This window comes from Dermacentor andersoni, chromosome 2 (assembly GCF_023375885.2).
Source record: "Dermacentor andersoni chromosome 2, qqDerAnde1_hic_scaffold, whole genome shotgun sequence".
Taxonomy (NCBI): domain Eukaryota; kingdom Metazoa; phylum Arthropoda; class Arachnida; order Ixodida; family Ixodidae; genus Dermacentor; species Dermacentor andersoni.
Window position 1 is genome coordinate 59,165,260 of NC_092815.1, and position 21,008 is coordinate 59,186,267.

The 21,008-nt window shown below is 46.5% G+C and overlaps 1 protein-coding gene across 3 annotated transcripts in view; it reads right to left on the reverse strand.

Moving 5' to 3' along the window:
• Positions 1-21,008, reverse strand: part of LOC126542246 (A disintegrin and metalloproteinase with thrombospondin motifs 7-like) — a 152,502-nt gene that overhangs the window by 53,416 nt on the left and 78,078 nt on the right. For all 3 annotated transcript variants that reach the window (XM_050189218.3, XM_050189220.3, XM_050189222.1), the window contains 5 exons: positions 10,552-10,706; positions 6,780-6,929; positions 5,521-5,667; positions 2,040-2,184; positions 664-756 (listed from right to left, as the gene is read on the reverse strand). In XM_050189218.3, the coding sequence (XP_050045175.2) occupies positions 664-756; positions 2,040-2,184; positions 5,521-5,667; positions 6,780-6,929; positions 10,552-10,706 (690 nt within the window). The remainder of the gene's footprint in view (positions 1-663; positions 757-2,039; positions 2,185-5,520; positions 5,668-6,779; positions 6,930-10,551; positions 10,707-21,008) is intronic.

The window sequence follows — 21,008 nt, forward strand, 5'->3', positions numbered from 1 at the left end:
GCGCGTTAGCATTCTAGTTGAGAGGGATATGAAGATTTATTTAATACGAAAGCATTATATGTCCCGTGAGGCAAGAAAGCCGGCGTTGTCCGCCACGAGTGGTAGCAAAGATCATCATCATCATGATCAGTGAGGTCATCAAAGTCTAGTATGACGTCAGTGGTAATACAGAATTAAAATTCGAACAAGTTAGAGTAAGGCGACTTAAGATAAATTAAAGTGGATCAAGGTGAATTAAGGTTACTACAAATTAGAGCAAGGTGTATTAAGGTAGAGTAGCGATGGACACGTGACAATAAATGACGTCTAGTATCAAGGACATAACCAATTAATTACAGAAGTCATTATGCTTTCGCATTTAGATCGCGTAAGGATACCTAAGTGACTGTCAATTTTCATTTGTAGATACGATTATGCGGCTGTTCTTAGCTGCTGCATGGACACAGCATGCAAACAACAAGAATATAAATATGTGGGTTTGCGCTGGACAGGGTAAAACTAGTCAAGATGTTACTGCAAAATGTTTTTCCGTTTCCCAACCATTGTCTCGATAACATGGTGAAGTTGGTACCACCACTACCACCAACAAAACCATCATCATCATCAGCAGCAGCAGCAGCATCGTAAACAACAACAACGAGAATGTCGCACGCCTTTGCGTACCTTGTTCTTGTCGCAGACGGTTCCCTGCGCGGCTGGCTCCATCTTTGTGACGCACTTGTTGTCCAGACGGCACCACAGCGTCCGGCACACTTCCTGGCACAGGGACACACCCGTCGTCAAGACACGTGCATGCACTATCACGTGAACGAAGCAGAAAAACACTTGCGGCACTCACTTATTTTATATCACGATGCGTGCTCGTGGCGTAACCCTTATCTACATCCGCTTCATAGCTCGGAAACTATGTTTCCTCCTTATTTTTTTTTTTCATGAACCACATTAGTGCCTGACATATGATGGTGCATGTGGCCAGCGCGAATACAGAATTGGATGAAAATCAAATTATGTTGTACTCTCGCTAGAGTAAAATAATGTGCTGGCCGCAAGTATTTATGTGAAGCTAAAGGAACATTACTCAAGGGGCATAATGTATGGTACGCACTCGTTGCAAAATTTTCGCACTATTTGCTTCAGCGCATGAAGTACGCCCTGGAGCTGCATTCTTTGCGGGATGTGAGACCGAGGAGTAGCCCTGACCTAATAAATTTGTAGATTATAAGTCTCTCTCTGATTAAAAACAAATTTCTGCAGATTCACGCAATCCTAGAAACAGCGGATACTCTATTTCCATTGCGTTCTGAGAGAAGAGCACTTATTTGCGTTTTCATTTCATTGCTCTCGCAGTTGTAGAACGTCAGAACTGCCACAACTCGACCCAGCTTCAAATTTAAACTAAGAGGCGACTGATTCAGTAAATATCCTAAAACAGGAATTTAAAAAAAAAAAATATCTTCCCGTCTTCTCAGTCCAACATATGCCTCCCGTTTCTGTAAAGCGTGCTCTGCCCGCATTACCATCAAACATTGCAGAAAAGCTTGCCGCAGGCGGGACATTCACGATATTGGAAATGTAACTCGAGGGTAAATCTCGAACGTCTTTCTGTACAATAATGTTCTCAAAGTCGACATAACAGGGAGCTACAGCCAATAGAAAATTCTGTTTTGCGCACGCACGCACGCACGTGTATGCGCACCTGCACCAAGGCACCGTACGGGGACTGGAATCTCGATCAGTTAAAAAAAAAAACATTCAAAACACAAGCAATCACAAAGAAAAACGAACTCCCTTGAAACAACACGACGACGCGGACAGCGGCAAAAAGAAGCAACCTTATAGTTACCGCAATAGGAGAAACTGTAAACACAGTTCCTGCCCAGCGTGTCTCGCACTCCGCACGCGCATCTTGCTTTTGTAGGAAGTGAACAGCGCTGTATCAGCTCAGCACAGCTTGTGCTGAGTTGATGTAGCGTTGCGTGAGCGCTATTTAGAAAGCAAAAGGGGAAAAGGCGGCACAGGGGAAGAAGGATGCCGCTCACCTCGATGCCATCGCAGTGCTGGGCAGCGGGTCCGTACTGCAGCCGGCACTGGTGGTCGGCGTCGTACATGGCGCCCGGTGGCAGCAGCGGAAACGTGAACTGGTGCGCCCGCGGCTCGTCGTCGAGGCAGCTGCCCCAGTCTCGGCTGCGCGACGTGCACATACAAATCCACGTACACGATCAGTGAGCTACGCGGTGTGCTGCCCGCGTTCCCCGCATGGTGGGATTTGCTGAACGATTGATCCGGTTTAACGTGCGTAAGCAATACAGGGGCGATTAGTAGAGGATTCCGAAGTTTGGCAAACTAGCGCTCTTCAGCGTGCGCCCAAGAAGGCTCACGTGAGCTGACATTTGGACAAATTGATGCGTGTGCGTGGCGGAAAACAGCGCAACTTCACACGGACGCAGAAATAAAAGACAAACACCGTGGCTGTGGTTGTCTTTTGCTTTCTGCGTCCTTGTGAAGTCTCACTGTCTTGCGTCATGCCCAAGGAGGCTCGCCACAAGAACGTTTTTCTTCTTTTTTTTTTTCATTTTGACGTCATCTAAACGTGGCAGCATCGGCCTGCATTCGAATCCGCCAGCTTGTGCTCTACAGCGTAAGGCCATAGCCACTGGGTCCCCAAGGCTGTTTCGGAATCTAAGAACAATCGGGCGTGAGAAAGAAGGCAGAATACAGCTTTTTGTTCATTCACTTAGTTTCAGTTTAGTTTTTATTTACGTTTACCTGATTATTATCTTTTACGCCGTAACAATCACGCGGGGCAGGGCCGGCGGCATAAGTCGCGTCAACTTTCCAACTCACCACAAATGACGAATTACCATAAATTTAGTGCAGTGTGAGGTCGCGCGATAGCAGAGTAGAACAATAGACTTCGCGAAGGTTATTTTTGCGAAGCATTTTGTTTTTCCCACTCCCTCCGCGGGTTTTCTTTCTCGTAGACCGGCGTCTTGTTGGCCTCATTCGCTCACTGTGACACTTCGCACTCGCAAGGCCTGCGGGAAACGCGACGTTTTCGACGACGTTTTCTTCACCCTCTATAGTGCCTACTTCAGCGGAGCGTTGTGCATGCGCCTGCTTATTCGTTCTCGCTGCGCTTATGTGTCATGCGTTTTGTGCTCTAGATGGCGTTAGGTGCTTTATTATATATGGCGTTAGGCAAATACACGTCGCAATCGTACTGTGTTGGGGGCGTGAATCAGCCTGCTTCTGATGCTCCCCAAGCGAGTACAGAGAGCGGAAGTGAAGTACACAAAAACCCGAAACGTTAAAAAACCGAAACGTTAAAACATGTCATCAGGAGATGCTTCGCATTAACATATATTTTCAAAATGCATACGATCTGCATATATTTTTGTTTTCTTTCCCTGCACACCGACACATGTCTCATCCCGGCGGAATAACGCGAACTCACGCTGGCGCGTGGCACCTCGCTCCCGATGCCTGATCGCGCACGGAAAAGGTGTGACAGGCGTCTCTGAGGCTTTGCAATGAGCTCCTCCCACCGTTGGGGTATGCTTGGGGACCTTTTTTTCTCGCGACTCTTAACACGTCCGCAAAGAGGTGCGGCTTGTTTGCATTGTGCCCATATGGGCACAAGTTTCGGGTTCCGCGAAAAAGTTTTCGCTTTGGATGGCACGACCAGCACAATAAAGAGCGGTATTTGTGGTTCCGCAAACCACACTGACAGGCAGAAAGAATAAGCAACACTGGCGGTCGTTATACGTGAGGTTCTGCATAACAAATACACGGTAAACAAGCCCTCAACATACGCGTCGCAAGTATTTATTTATTTTCTTTATTTTGTGCGCTCCTAGGCGAGCTGGTGAGAAGACTAGCAGCTACCACGGACGACAGCTGGTGTATAATGATACAAAGGAACGAAAGCAACTAGCTTTCGTTCCTTTTATGCACTCGTACGGATAACGGTGAAAATGGACGGCCTAAACTGACGACAGCGCTCATCTGCGTGGTAGTCACTGAATACAAAACAAACGTCAAGGACTGCTACGACGGGAGTTGCCCGGCGAAACTCAGGAACGATTAGGCTCCCGACACAACACTGAGGGAATCAAACAAACCGCACCTCTTCAAGCGCAGCCAGCCAACCACAAAAATTACAAGTCAACGCGCAACAATAAAATTTCAAAACAAAAACAAATATCGATATTTCGTATGTGTAACCTAATAAAGTGCTTCAAGAAAAAGAAATCGGCGTGTTACTTTTCAATGTGAATGAAACTGTTACTCTTGTTCCGCGAGTTTTGAAGAGGTTCAATTCAGAAAACACCACTGCTGTCTAGAGCCAATTGTAATGCAATAATGCTTTTGCTTTTTAAATGCTTTGACACATGCACTTTGCAGAAATACGACATCTTTTTTGGTCACGGATTAACAGATTCACAATTTGCAATATGTTCTGGCAACACCTCAAGGACCCTGTTCACAGGGTTCTACATGTGTGGTGGGTGAAAACACAGTTTAGTTGATGTCAACAAAAAATTGGCTTAATGGTGGTTTTGGAGTGAGCAGAATCTAACTTGATGCAACTGAAAAAAAATTATGGTCAGTTCTAAAACTTCCTTCCACAGTTTAATACAAAATGTAACTTTTCTCACTTTAAATGTCAAACGTTTGATCCAAATCTGTTCAGCGCTTACTAAACTAGAGCTTTCTGTGTGTCGCATGTATTCAAAAAACTAGTATCTTAGCTAGATCTTAAGTTCTCACCGAACGCTTATAGCTGCAAGTAAATCTTGCTTTATCGCAATTCTCGCGCTACACAAACATACGCGGGAAGTTCCTAGACTGGACAGCACCCAGAATGCTCCCTGGCGAGCCGCTTGGATTCTGTAAAACAATATTTCGTCCCTCAGTGGTCGCCTTTCAAGACTCGATCAACAATTGCTGCACTTTTTTTTTTTTTTTTTTGCGACGTGGTCTACCGAGACCATTGCGCAGTTTCTCAGCGATCTGCCCGGAGTACGAACCACACAACGAAATTGGCTCACTTGCACCTCCAGCCGTTTTTCAAACAAGAAAGCGTGCGAGACTATGGCGTGAAACGACAAAGAGAGCTAATGGCATTTCCAAGGTGACCTTAACTCTAGTAGGCTATAGCAACATTTTCCATTTCTTCACATCTACAAAAGGCCGAAAGTGCATAGTTAGAACGTACGTCGCACTTGGCACGTAGCTTTCTGTATTTATCACAATCATCATCATCTCCACCGCCTTGCTTTAATTATTTTTTCTCCCTTTCCCATCATATTCTACAGGGAGGAGAAGGTCAAAAACTTCCCTCCTCCGGCCAACCTGCCCGCCGTTTTTTTTTCTCTCTTTTCTTTCTTTCTTTGCCATTACAAACGCATTTTTTTTCGAGGCTGCGCATTTCAGCGACGGCCACGCCGGGAAACACGGCGGCAGCCCCCGTCACGTCGCCAACAGACGGCGACGATCGGGCCGGGCTTCGACACTCACTCGAGGAAGCGCGTGATCTCTTCTCGGCTGCAATTGGACCACACTAGAGGCGACGGGTCCGAGCTGAGGTGGGGCGCCATCACGTGCTGCCGGAGCCCCGCCGGCGCCTGGCAGCCGTTGTGCGGCCCGTCGTGGCTCATGCCGAAGCTGCGACACGTGACACAAAGGAAACAAAACAGTGTGTCCAGTGCCCCTCGAAGAAAGCCTTCTATGTGGGACGTGAAAATACAGCGTTGCATAGACGGGCAAAAAAAAAAAAAAAAGAGCGCTGAGGACTTCGTCTGGAGCTACTTATGTCCTACATTTAAAACAACTTTCGGCGTTTTTCTGTAGTGCCACCGTCCAGGGTATGTTCCCTCTTTGCTGTATTACATTCACTCTGATGGCGTTGAATCCGAGCGAACGTACAGGGTCCACATTTTTTTTTTTTTTTTTACGCTATCGTAAGTAGAGCTAGAGATTGGACAAGCACGACTATTCTCGCAAAATGAGATGACAGTACTAAAGCGCTTCACCAGTAGTTTTCTCTTCTTTATGAACATCTTCAGTGTACATATTTTTTTATTATTATGTGAGCGCACTTCAGTACACATCTATTATGGTTGTTAGAATTACACGGTAATTATAGTCATTGACGCAACGTATAAACGTAGCAGGGTCCGTGAATCAGCCATGCCTGTCATACTAAAGGTAAGCGTATTTCGGTAAAACACCCAACCACACTTCCCATCCCCTTCTCGCGGTGGACGAATAGACCGGAGTGGAAGTATCCATTAAAAAAAAAGAAAACATAACGAAGACTCTTTCAGACAAACAAACAAATACGCTGTTTATGTCGCCGATAAATAGCACCGTCATGCAAGCCTAGGCCACATCAATGTGTGCACTGTGTGTGATGTTCACATCAGAGCGGATGGTTAAAGACTGAAACGCAATAAAAAAAGAAAAAAAAAGCGCAAAATTTTAAGAGAAGCCCAAGTATTTAAAGTATTACTTTATTTCAATAACAAAAAAAATGCTGACAGAGAGCTGTACTGTTAGCCACCAAAAGAGACAGAGAGATAAGGGAGGAAGGAAAGGCAGGAAGGTTAACCAGACTTATTCCAGTATGGGGAGGGGGAGCGAAAGGAAGGGTGAAGAAGAGTTTTGATCGCCCTTTCACATGCACTAAGCTAGGTGCAGCATGTTTACAGTTGGGCCACTCAAGTCTGTCGCCTCCACCAAACAAACCACAAGACCCGGGAGCACACACCACTCACTTGTGGCCGATCTCGTGCGCGATAGTGTAGGCGAGCGTGAGCCCGGAGTCCTGGTTGACGTTGCAGCTACGCTGCGGTTGGCACATGCCGGCCACCTCGGCCAGGCCTAACGTCGAGCACAGCTCCAGCCCCGGCGCGCACATGTTGAACCTGAGAAGGGAGATTTGGCGTGAGCCTTCCGATCGCTGTGCAGTGTGATTGAGTCAGTTCTGGCCGTATTCAAGTGCCGATAGCTATATGCATTTGAACATTTTTTAAAACTTTTTTACACTTTACTGAGTGTGCATGCATTCAAGTATTAATTTGGTTCTTTATTTATTGATTACTTATTTTTTTGTAACCTCGCACTTCAGTGTGACAACGCATCATCCACCATTTGGATCTTTTCGCGCAAGCGTATATGCCCCGTTTTTGAAATCGCCGAGATTAGAGACCTTTAGCGTGTCCGGTATTCGGGCAAGCGCGGGCGGTTTTCCGGTTTAGCGGGGGCGTCAACGTGAGCGGCCAGATTGGTGGCACCAGCTGGTGGCGCAAAGCTCAACCACACAAACACAGAGCTAATTACTATATTCTGCTTAGCTGCTGGCGTAAATTTTCGACAGTGGCGTAATCGTGTTCACAATTACGCCGCTGCCAAAAATTTGCACGAGTGGCGAAGCAGGATATGGTGAGTTACTGCAGTTTTAGCTCTGCGTTTGTCTGGTTGAGCTCTACAACACCAGGCGGCTTCCCCGCTCACGTTTACGCCCCGACCATCCGGTAATCCGCCCAAACCGCTCCCGTTTACCGGAATAGCGTACAAGCTAAAAGTCTCTATTAAGTGAGAGGCCACCGAGCTGGGAGAGGGAAGCGAGCGCCGGAGGAGGAGGGTACCTGGAGGTAGAGAGCAGAAGTGGGCGCCGGGGAAGGCACGGAGGAGCGCAGAACAAAGTGGGGGAGGGGAGCAGAAATGGGCGGAGAATCACTGGGAGAAGGGTAAGCGGAGGCGCGCTGGGTTCACCTCCTCTGGCAGGTGCTACGAGCTCTCTGTGCGCTAAGAAAAAGATGGAGGACGCTTAAGCTTCGCCTTAAGTGTAATGCGATACCATTCAAAGATCCCTGACTGCTTCTCACGCTTCCCGGCAAATGGAGCGTACGTAACCGTAATGTTTGCCGGGAAACGCTGGCCGCGAACGCTATGCACGAAGGCGGGCTTTTTCGCAGAAACGCGGCCTCTTGCGTGGGCCGCGATGCGGCGGAGGTATCGCCATCTGGAGGCACTGCAAGGAAGCGGGCGCGCAGCTCCGTGGCCCCCGAGATACTCGCGCGCCAGCGCGCGCAAATGGCGGACGCCGTGGCTGGTCGATGAATTGTATAAACGCTGGAAAAGGGGTTTCTTTGAGTTTTCGAGTAACAGAAATGTTTTCTCGTATAACCAAATTACAATCCGACGAAATCATGTCTGTAGGTTGCGTGTAAGGCATACTTCACGATTTTTCTGCGTATTTTAGCTCGAGAAATTCAATAATTTCAGTAGCTTCCTTGCACCACGTGGAGGGGCCGGATATGGGTGGTTCAATAATACGTTGGCGCAACCCTTGAAGAGCTAGCTCATGCTGGGTGGGTTGGACCACTTCATTTCCCGGAGCATTACAAGTCGTGCGGTTGTCGCCCCTATTTTAGAAAAACTAATGTAATTTATAAACACGCGAGCCATCTGACAAGGGAAATCGCTGAGGCTTACAATATAAAGATTAGGGACAAGGCATGTATCAGGCGAACCATCTATCGCTCTTCATGAGGAGGAACTGCGATGCCTATGTCAATTTTGATTATGCGTCAGTTGGTCACAGTTGCCTCGATCTATCTTTGTGTGTCGTGCATGTCATGGTTATGAACTGGCACCTATATATATGTTAGACATGTCTTAAAACATCACTTGAGAGTCAGCGCCCTGTCGTCGTTTTATTCCTTCTTTTGCCTGTGTATTGTGTTGCGCTGTAACGAACCTTACTATGTAACCCAACCAACTGGTCCAATTCGCCGTCTTAATGTAGTATAGCGAATTTCTGTTCAACGCCTTTCGCCGCTAAATATGTTATTTCCTTACGTGAAAAAGTTTTAGTAGGCAGACATGCAAGTCAAACGTGACACAGGCAACGCGCTCTCGGATTATCGCGGTTCATTCGGACACGCACTTCCCGACAATTTTGTGAGATTGCGGGACAGAGCCCGCAATCTTGTGAGGCAGTACGTAACCGTATGCGGAAACCCAATGTGTCTTCATCAACGTATGTCAAAAATCCGTCTTGCCGCAAAGTTCATTGGCGATTTTCTCACAATTTATGACGCCCACTTCTGCAAATAATGCAACGACATTAGAGGGACTGACAACTGGCCAGTATGTTTTGAGAAGCGTTGACGGAAATGAAATGCGCATGATTTATAGTGATAAGAATCCAGCACGGTGTTCGCGATTTAAATAGAATTATAAATTTAAATCGGCAAAGAAAGTGAAAAATCATAAGTGGCGAGGCCTAGCAATAAAATCTTGACAGTTCGGATGTAGTCCGAGATTACTGTACGTAAGTCGACTGTGATTAAGTAAAGCATAATTATTGCTTAAAACTGCAGTTGGGATATTATTAGACACTCGCGCTTTATTCTATGATTCAGAAATCAAAAGTGCGGGCATGGCTACGGCAATATACGCTGAACTGCGTATCACAGGTAAAAGCGGCGTTTCGTTCTCGATCCGATTGGTGTCGTTTTGAGTGGTCAAATACCAAAGCAGTTGGACAGAAACCCACATAAACACGGCTATTATCGCAGAAATACATCTGAAACACTGCTGAAAACGTCAATCACAGGAACATCGACTTGATAAACAAAATTATACTTTCTCATCACTACGGCCGCGCTTGTGGTCTGCCCCCCATGCACTAATGGCGGCGTGTAATCGCTATCGCGCTCACCTATCAGCGTTTTCAGCATGCTTCCAGTGAACGAATATATCCTCACTTCAGATCGAAAAATTATGATAAAGAATGTTTTATGGCCTTTTCCGCATTACCACTTCATGATTAGACACTCTGACGGGTAAGCTTTCCATTGCACTGAAAAAATGGGTACCATGAAAATTGGTTGTCAGTCGCTTTAAAAAAATACTTATAGCTCTACTATGCTGTTTTTAGATGTTATGAAATGTATTCGTCGGAACACTCGGTATACAAATGGACCCGTTAGATAAAATACATCAACTACCCGTTTCGCGAAAATCTATTCATTTGGATCCTGAGCCTAGCCTATAAAATTGGTAAATGCGGCCTGGGCCCGTTTTTGGTAACATTCCATCTTCCACTCCTCTTACCATGCGGTGCGCCGAGTGATAGATCCCAGCGATAACGGCGGCGCGGAGGCTTGAGAGCCATGTCTGAGCCAATGACAAAAGGCGAAAAGAATGGGAAGTGAAAAAAAAAAAATACAGCACCTGAACTTCACCGAACCAATACTTCGCTGTATTCGTGAACTTCAAGCTACGCGTCTAAGTGGATCTAGAAAAAAAGAGGCTTTTCCGTTTTGGTCCGCATACGTTTGCTCGCGGGCGCACGTGTCATGGAACGTGAATCCCGAAAGAAGTGCGTTTTCCGCTTTTCCTCAAAGCTCACACTCAGCCCCCCCCCCCCCCCCCCCCCCCTGATATAATAGGAGAACGACGAAAGTTCGGAAAGAGAGCAAGAGAAAGGAAAGGCTTTTACTGTCACGTAAAACGAGGAGAGAGAGAGAAAGGAACCTGGTGACGAGGATAGCCAGGTCGTGGTGGTTCGGGTGGCTCTCGTCTGACGGGTTGACGAACCGCTGCCAGCGGCAGAAGCTCTTCAGCGTCCCGTCCGCCGACTCGTCCACGCGCAGCTGGTCCAGCTCCTCGGACGACGGCAGCGGCTCCTCCTGCGACACCGAAATAACCGACGATGCAGAGCTGTGGCTGGGCAGCGCCCCCCAGTCATATACAGTTCTTTATATCTCGTATCAGGCACGCACTATGGGGGGGGGGGGGGGGGGGGGGGGGGGGTGGCCGGGCCCCCCCGAAATCAGACGGCATACTTCCCCCTCCTCCCTTGCCCACGCCAGCACTCCTCACACATTCCTAAGGCGGCGCCAAATCAATGTTTAGACTTCGACAGCTATTTGATGGTCAACATGTTTCTGCTATTTTCACTCCCTTTGGATGACGGTATTTATCGGCATCTCCTGGGGTGTGAAGGTCACTTTTCTCATCGATTCGGTGCCCGCGCGATTAACTCGAGATGCGTTCGGTTGTCACCATCTATTCAACGGTCATGCGCATGGCTGTTGCTTCGTTTTCAACCTTTGTTTAGACTGATCCGGGACCAGGAAAGAGATTCGGTTCGTAGTCAGCTGGTCTGTATGCACGTGGAACGAGTTGCGGCCAGAGAAAATGCCAATTGCGTTTAACTTTTCTTTTGTTTCATTATTTCCTTGAGTGACGGCTCGCCGCGACGCTGGCAGATGCTCGGAACCATATACCAGCGATATGGGTTAGATAAGGTGGATAATAAGATATTGCGAAACAGCGTCCATCATCAAACCATGCAATAACCCTTATGACCATAAGCAATATGACTGTCCCCCGTTACCTTGTCTGGTGTTTCCTAATTGTACACCACTTTTTGTGCAAAATTGGCAACTTGAAACAAGAGTCGCAAGGAGTTGAGAAATTAGGCCAAGGCAACAGCCAAAGGAAGGAAAAGCAAAAATTAACAAATTTAACTATTGTTTATGAAAATATTTTTGGATCAACATCTTTTTATTTAAAAAGGAAGTACAGAAAACGACGCCGGAATTGGAGAATAATTCTGTGTGTTATGAATGACGCTTCTACAGTTATCAGTCGAATCGCCTGACGTAGCCACTTCTCTGCTGTGCTTATGTGGATGTTTTTTTCTAAACTTTCGCAGTGGGCGCAGTACTTCTACAACCGCAGCGTCCTGAGCTCTACGCGGTTGTACGGGACTGGCGGCCACGCATCGTTGCGCAACTTTCCAAATAGCAATACGTGTCAGTTTTGGCACTTGCTAGAGCAGTAAACGAGGGATCCAAAATAACAGTGACTGTTCCGCAAATATATATTTCTCTATAATTCTTCCAGTGCTAATTAAAGAAAACGCTGCTATAGTCGGATACAACTTAAGTCTGCAGTGCTTTCATAACCGCCAGCCACTGTTCCTTCGCGAGGCTGCAAATAATTCGTAATTCAAACTTTTCCTGTTGCCCAAATAAGGCGGTAACCCCCAAAATAAAATTATTAGCGCGTAATTTTATACGTTTTCCCGCGCCTATTCTAGTGGAATGGCGAAAGCCTAATTCTTTATTGTACTAAAATGAAATGCTTACTACGCTGCAACTATTGTCAAGTTTCACTTCAGTTGGCTGTGAAGTTTCATGAGGAAAACGGGCTCAGCAGTGAAATGAACTGTACCGTCGACTTTTGAAGAGTGAAATGCACAGACTCCATACACTTTCGCCATGTCTGGTGCGCAAGTCCATTTGATGTGGTTCCTTGTTTGCCAAGTAAAGGAAAGGTGTATCTAACAGGCCTACCTCTCTAGTGACGTAGGGCCTACCTGTGAGACACACCTTATTTCATTTCTCTTTCGCGGGTTTACGCGCATTTATGGCGAATGGTGAGCGTTATTCATATCTGTAATAGTAAAAGTACCTCCTCCCCTCCCCCTTTTGCATAGAAAAGTTACCCTGGGTTAAGCACCCCCCTCCCCCCCCCCCCTTCCGAAAGAACATCCTGGGTACGTGCCTGGCTTATGTAGGCGTTTTTGTAGCTTTCTGCGGTAGGCGCATTGCATTTAGAACCTCAGCGTCCTGCGCTCTATGCGCTTGTACGGGACTGGCGACCACCCATCATTACGCAACTTCCCAAATAACAATACGAGTCGGTTTTGGCGCTCGTATCCAGCTTTTCAGGACATGAGGGTTTAGTTCGCGTTAGTGCCACCACGTGGCGTATTAACCTTAAACTTTTCAAACTTCCCGCGGTGACGCGTGATGACGTCAACCAAACAAAATAAAAAATAATAATAAAAGCTATCCCTGCGCATTGAACTTCGCCACAATGCTTGTCCAACCGATGTTATCAGTGTTCTTGATCAAGCGTATTCGCTCGTCGCCTAGAAATTACTCGTCATCCTAAGAGCGTTTAGTCGCGACGAGCAATGGTTGATTCTGGGCTTCTGATGCGGTTCTTTTCTTTCTTGTTTTCTTTTCCTTTTTTTTTTCTTTTTTTTCATTCTACGGAGTAAAGAAGCTAGCCTAATCGTCAGAAGTACTTCGCGGCAGCCTTTCTTCAGTCGGCACACATTGTTAACGTCCGAACATCGCACAGTGTCTACTAGAGACGCCGTCGTAGACGGATTTTGATTTTCCCCTATCGAATTCGTTAAGGTGCACACAATTATTTCACTAGCGACTTTGCAATGCGCACTCATGGGCTACCGCCGCAGCTGCAAATCTAGATGTGCTTAAGTATTAAGACATAAATTGGTTTTTCACCTTGACACAAAAGTCACGATACAAGAGTTTAGCAAACTGTCCCTTTGTCGTCGCAGGGTGTGAGACCGGGCTAGTTGGCATTCCATGCTAAAGAGTGGACACGGGACACTAAAGAGGCGACAAGGATAAGCGCAAATATCCAACTGGGCGCTTGTCCTTGTAGCGTCTTTAGTGTTCCCTGTCCACTGTTGCGTTAGGCACTTCAGTTTGTGTCGTCGTCCGTTAGCATGCTATGGCCGAAGCTGCTCGCAATATTACGTCACATTTACGGGCCACCAGGCCAGGTACACCCTTGGGTACGACATATACAGTACTTGCAGTTAGCTTACAAAGTAGTCTCCTATGGTGGTTATCCACGTGCGTGAAGCAAGAACGATATTTAAAATTATTGTGCAGTAATATATGCGGGATTTGTATGTTCTCCACATTCTCTACCATGTTGTCGTTCCGCCTTTATTATATAGCCGCAATGTAGACTAGCAGCTATCGAACGCCATAAAGGCTATCCACATACTCAAAGACCTCGCGCAGAACTCCAGACATTTAGTTGTATTCAAGAGTTGTGCGACTGCACAGAACATCCTTAACGAATGTTATATAACACGTTATGAGGTTTTACTTGCCAAAACCACGATTTAATTATGATGCACGCCGTAGTGGAGGATTCGGGAATAAGTTAGACCACTTGGGATTTTTTAACGTGCGCCTAAACCTAAGTACGCGGGTTTTCGCATTTCATACCCATTGAAATACGGCTGCCGTGGTTGGGATTCGATCCCAATACCTCGTGATTAGAAGCCGAACCAAATAAAAGCTAAGCAACTACGGAGGGGAAGGAATGTTGGCAGTAGGAGGAAGGTGACAGGCGGCACGTGAGACAATTTGTTCCCATCCTCATTGCGCGAGAATCGGTACTATCTGTCGAAGAATAACACCGTAGAATGCACTGTATTCAATGTGATGGAGTCCGCGTCCAATATTTCAGACCCGAATCGTACTGTAACTACTGACGACCAGGCATCTCGCTAACACGTGCAGTCGCTTGACAGCTGCCGAGCGCTGGCGTCGGCCACAGGACCTTTGTTCAACACTTGCCGACATTCTCGCCTTATTTCGCACCATTGCGTTTCAACTGAACTGCTTCAACAGCCAATTTATTTGCGCCAAAATTTGGCCACCCTGTCAACGTTATGGTTTCTTATTTTTAAGTCATCTTCTATATTTAGGCTAATGCTGTCCTGAAATTTCTTGCTGTTTCACCTTTCCGGAAATTCCTGCGTTTTTGTCGGCCCTTGTTCATATTTTGGAGGATTTTTAGTAGACGTGGAAACCATTGCGTGGCCCCCTGACCAAGCTGCTCAAAAAGTCATTTTATATCCCTGAGGTCTTATGCAAGCTTCTGCCTTCTTGCCGTTCATCAACCTCCTGGTTTCCCTGTCAACTGTATCCCATTTTGACGACTCCAATCCCACGGAAGTTGGCAACGATATAATGTCCACGGGATTAAAGCCAGTTAAATCAATTCTACTGTGGATACGACAGCCGCTTTTGCTCACTGTGAATGGAAATATTGCGTTAATGAGCGCCATTCCTAAGCATTTAAATTGACAGTGAAAAAATTATGCGAATCCCATGTATGCGCGAATCGATGCAAGCAAAGCTTTCTGTGTTTGTTGTCATTGTCATGCGTAATCTCCACAGAGTAGAGAGGCACTCTCTAATGAAATGCTGTTAAATGTTTGCCTGATTACGCCTGCCATTGTGATGCAAATAAACGGGCCTTCAACTCTTTTTCTCAGAAATAAACGCTGAATGAAATGCTTGCGTGATTCTAAACAAGATCAACAAGCGCCATAGTGCTCGATCTTATGACGTTCATATTCGTAAGCTTATATTCGTGAATTGCTTTCTTCATTTTTTTCTTTTTTTTTGGGGGGGGGGGGGGGGTGGCGATGTGCTCTTGTACCTTAGAAATGTCCCTTGGACGTCTCTTATGTGCTCGTTTGTATTCTCAAGTACGCAATGAAAACTCTCATCGCTGCAACTTCATGATGTCCTGGTGGCAGGCCACCATGGCGTGTCGCGCAAGTATGACTACGCTGATTCATTTGGGTTGACATATGCTATATTGTGCGTCATACTTCGCCACATTCATTTTTCAAACTATGCCAGAGCTCGAAAAGGGCGGCCAACTCACTAGGTCCCTTTCCTCTGTTTACTTCCGCAAAATGTGTGTTTATCGCTGTGGTTACCAAATACGCCCAGCAGTATGCTACGGCTCAAGTCTTTCTGGCGGCTGAGCAACTGAAGTCGCAGGCTTTATTCAACATGGCGTCGACGTTCAATATGGCTGTCCTCAATTACTTTTCGCGGACTTCGCTCACCGCCTTCTCTCCAGTGTCATCTCTTACACTACTCGCTCCTGCTAGACACAACACAAACACGCAACGACCTTAATGAAGTATCAATTACACGCTAGTTGACACGCTGTCTATGTATATTTCCGCTGAGCACCGGGATTGGACCGTGGTCCTGTCTATGGTGACATTATCGGTCTACAGCTTCGCTCAACAACACCGCTCGTTACTCATCACTTTTTTTTTTGTCGGCAAGAGCATAGTGTACTTCCTCTGAATGTGCTTTCGGCTTTAGGCGTGACCTTGCACGCCCGCTTATTCTGTTACGTTGACGGCGACCGTTGTCGTCAGGCTGCCACCTCATTCTGAGCTTCGCAGTCACCAGAGAGCACAGAAAGCTGTCTTCACAAACAAGGCACCGGGATTCGAGCCCATTTCCCAAATGCTCCATCTTGCATTTGCGAAATGGGCACGCTAACCATTACGCTACCACCTGCCTCCACCAATTTCTCTTTATCTATCTGCCTTCCCACTCCACGTTTTTGCCGCAGACGCAGGCAGAACGGATGTACAAACGAAAAAAAAAAAAGATTGCTTGAGCCGCCAGCTGACACACGACCTTAACTTTGGCAGGTTATTCTCATTGGAGCGCATGTAGGCTTGCGGCTGCGTGCAGATTGTGGGTCGCCTTAGCTTTATTGTAAATTTGCTTTCACCGACTCTTTTCAGCTAGAACTCAAATGCCGGACAAAAATGATACCTACCGTTGAACATTCCTTTCTTGTTTTCTTGGTTTCAACAAAAAACGCTCACTTACAAAAATAGTGATTTTTTTAAGAAATGGCATAAGGATACTATATTTCGAGGTCATATCGTTGTGTCAATACGGGCCGGCACCACGTATCGACGAAAGGGCATCACAGTGCCGATGCACGCGGCACGTTACTGAAGAAAACAGGAAACGACTGTTTTTCAGTTCTCGCAACATATTGTACACAGAACACAAGGCACCCACCACCATTACATTTTATTTTTGACAACTGCCACACACAATGGCGGACTGATATACTTCCTAAAGGGGTTCCATTTTATTTTTTCATCGCAGAACCGCAAGCACAGGTTGCGTCGCGCCTATACCGCAGCCACGTACTATGGCCGCACTCCTTTTCCTCTAACAATGTGGCCCCCGGCGGCTTCACGCGCTCCCGTAGGTGGCGGATTGGACTGTCACCCCAGTAGTTTAAATACACAACCTCTTTGCATAGAAACGACGGCATGATCGTTAACATATTGTTGGCTTGGATATGTTTGGCACGAGGCCCAAGACCCTGTCTTCTAACACGTTCTTATATTTGCGTTCGCGTCTCTGTCTTGAAGGGACGCGCACCGTAACATGCTACAATGGTGCTTGCGTTGGGCATATGTAAGGCGAAAAACGCGGTTCTAAAATGTCTGTTCACTAACTTGTGCAGTAAACCCATGTTTATAGTATTCGCGCAGTATAGTAGTAGTATAGTAAGTCACGAATACGGCATCCGTAACCGCAAGCGTCACGTTATGGTCGCAACTTGTCGGGACAGCGTAGTTGTAATCCACAGACCCTGCCACTAAGGAATACGTGGCTAGCCATGGCTGATAAATAAGTAATTGCGAAGATTGGTTTTCAGTAAAGGTTTGTTACCAAGAACGACGGGAGCTTATACTGTCGCAAAGGACGGATGCTGGGCGGTGTCTCCAATCATTTACGCGGCACATCACACATCTACACTGGAATTCAACTGGTTTCGCTAACTCTTGCTTATATTCTCTTGCCCCTAAGCTGCTACTTCGCCTGCCACCCAGGCCCCAGCTTTTCCTGTTTGTCCCCCGCTTCTTTCCCAATCTGCTGAGACGTGCTTCCACTGATGCTTGCTCCTCCTTTTTCTCAATAAATGAAGGCATTCGTTCATGCATTCCTAAGTTGCTGCAGAAAATAGCGTGTCTTTATCTCCATAACCACACTGTCTCTCACCTGGACTCTACCATCGGAGAACAAAGTTGCTGTGTTCCAAATGGCTGGGCGTCATATATACAATTTTCTAGGAATGGCCAGTAGCACGGCGGGCAATATTCGGTGGGTGACGATACAGTATATAGAACACTTTCTCTGCCATATCCACACTCAGTGCTCTGCTTCGTGAGCTACTATTAGCCGCTACGACGAAGTACGAAATGAAAGAAACCTAGATGGGCTGGACGCGGGCAGTTCTTTTTGGATTCGTGATGCGTCGATTTAAAATAATAATATTTCTTATCTAAGCCTAAATGACAGCTATATAGGCGAGGTGAGTTACGGTAGCTAGTTGGCTTGGACTAACGACGCTCTTCACGCAGCACTTTCGTCTTATGCGTGTTTGCGAACGGGAATGAAAGACAGGAGGGTAACACGCCTTCTTGAAATGAAACATTCGGAATAACCCTTTGTTTGGCGGTTGGACATATGCCGAGGGTCCCCGATACGAACAATCTACAAGTCTGTATCACCTTGTAAAGGGGAACTCAGATGAAACGTTGTCAAACGAATAGGCTTTTAATTATCCTAAGTATATCTTTATTGAAATTCCTTACCATGAGGTGAAAGCCGACTAATAAGCATTTACATTTTCTGTGTTATTAAAACATCATGTTATTAAAAGGTTGCTGTGTTTTACAGCCCCCTAAATTAAAACGTAAGTTATGGAAAGTAAAATAGTGCGGTAAATGTGCAAACGCAGACGCAAGAAAAGGCCTAGTCCATTTCCCAGTATTCACTCAATGAAGATGGAGCACCTCTATACTCTCACGTTGTAGTAACGTCAAGAACAAAACACTTCCAAAAGAGTCAGTCACGAATGTTACTCATTATAAGATGAGCTTGCGCTGGAAAAGGAAATAACACTCAAAGATAACGATGGCTGCGCGCAAAGTGCTTCCTCTGATTCCGATCTATGGATCAAGGCGTCGGTTCGTCAGATTGGAATGCTCGTACATCGCAGCGCAATCTCGGGTCGGCAAATGTGATGGAGAATGTACGCCAGTATTCACTTCACGCGCGCAATCTGATAAGATAACGCTCTTTCGCTATTGAATCCGTGCCAACATACTGGATATTAGAAACACATGCAGGCGCATCTTGAGCTAACTGATAACATTGGAACTGAGGTTAGACGCTAAAAAAAAGCCCCCCCCCCCCCCCCCCCCCCTAAAAGAAAGAATACAGTTGCTTTCAATATCTACGGAAACATAGTCCTGGTGGTATAGAAAGTGCCCCCAACACTGCACAGCGGTGCCGATTGACATACAGGAAATTCAAGAGCGAACCACTTTACAATTACTGGTATTTATCAAACCAGCATATCGTGGTTCAATGTAGCCCTGTAGTCCAGGGGCCAGTTCCACCATGGGTACTGTGTCGGAGCTCATATTTCATGTCAGCATTAATTGTCACAAAATCAAAACATTTTTTTCTTTAGATCTTAACATTAGACAGCGAAAATACATGCAGCGAAACCCTCACCTTAATATTTCAGTACTTATCGTTCTAACGTACATATCCGTGCTGATCCATATGTTACAAAGCGCTGAAAATGTACCCAATGCTTTCCTCCAGGAAGCTGTTTTTATTCCTTATGATGCCAGGAAACCGAGTCTGATGCCACCAACGCTCAGAAACCTAATCGGGAGCGCGCACAATGTTCTCGCATACCTTGTGGGATGTACCGTAGCGCTGAGGTGCTTCTTGTATAATGTATGACAATCGGTTGTAAAGACAGACGTGCAAGGTTGGGCCATGTGCTTAAGCTCATGAAGTTGATTTGTGCCAAGATAACCTGTCCAAGCATTCACACTTACTTTATAAGAAGTCTACAGCACCAGCAATATGCCGGCTGCTTTTAACTGCACCAAACAAAACTATTCGAACGACACAAACAATGTTAACTTCATTTTATCATTCAAGTGTTCAGATTGGTAACCTCTAGATGCGGAGTAAGTTGAGAAGTTGTTGGCGTAATTAACAAAGCTACGTTAATTAAATTTTCAGTAATCGTTCTTACGTGGTTAAAGAAAATGAGCAGTTTGGAGCCCGTCCTGGAGATTATGCAGCCAAGCGAACAAATTTCGACTAAACTTGCTTCTGTAAGAGCCATGCGAACAAAAATTTTCCAAGTAAACACTCTTGGAAGGCGTAACTGACGCAGAAAAAGAACATCTGTAAAGTCACAGAAAGAACAGCACTTCACGACGGGACACAAAGGAGGAACCACACACAAACTGCGCCAACTTTAAGCGCTGTTGTTTATGGGATAATGAAGCAACTAGCACGTCAATCATTCCTTCCAAACCTGTAAAGTCAACCTGACCACATCTAGCCTTTTGTGATGCTGTCATCAATAGTATGGCCAGGCGGGGGACACTCCCCGGTTCCGGTGGCACAGGAAATTGGCGCCATCTCTGTAATGGGCGACGCAAAAATCCGTTTCCCTTGCATGGCCTCGTAGATTGTTGCGCGCACGCGCGCCGATCCAGGTGGCCAAGCCCTTCCCCCCGCTTAACTCCTCTCTCTACGCCCTCTCTCGTAATACCCTCTCAACGCCCTCACTTTCGACTGTCTACGCGCCCGCGCCGCCGTGCCATCCCCGCCGGCCCGGCTGCTGCTTTGTCCGCTACGTAACGCTTTATTTTTGTTATCTACTGTCATCGAGATGCGTGCGCTGCTGTGCGTTGACCGACGTGGCTAGTTTCGTCAGTTCTGTGGTCCTCGATAGCTGTGTGCTTGTGCTCCGCGATGTTTCACCCGTTTCACGACTCGTACCGCTCGTGCATCGTGCAGTGGTGCACGAATACCTCAAAAACAAGTCCTGCAAGGTTGTTCCGGGTGCCTAAAGGCAACAGGTGAGCGCTCAGACCCAAGGAAATCAGAAGGCGCATGTACACGAACACAGCCCTGCCCATTTGTGTACTCCATGAGGACGCCGTTGCGCCTTGATTGTGCTACACTTGCCTCTTCCCGGTAGAGAAAGCTGACAAATAGATGTTCCTCCTCATTGTCACCTGGTCTGTGACTTGTGTTTTTCTGTGCCAAGTCTCATTCTGCAACTTCAGTAACTTGCCCAGCTTTCCATACCGCCCTCAGTGCTTTTTCTGTGTATCACGTTCTACAAATCAACTAAGAGCTGATAAATTACTGTTAGTGTTTGTGTACTATCTCAGTAACCCCCGATGGGAAAACCGCGCGAACAACCTTCATGCGTAGGCATGATACGCTTTTTTTTCCTCTGGAAAGCATGAG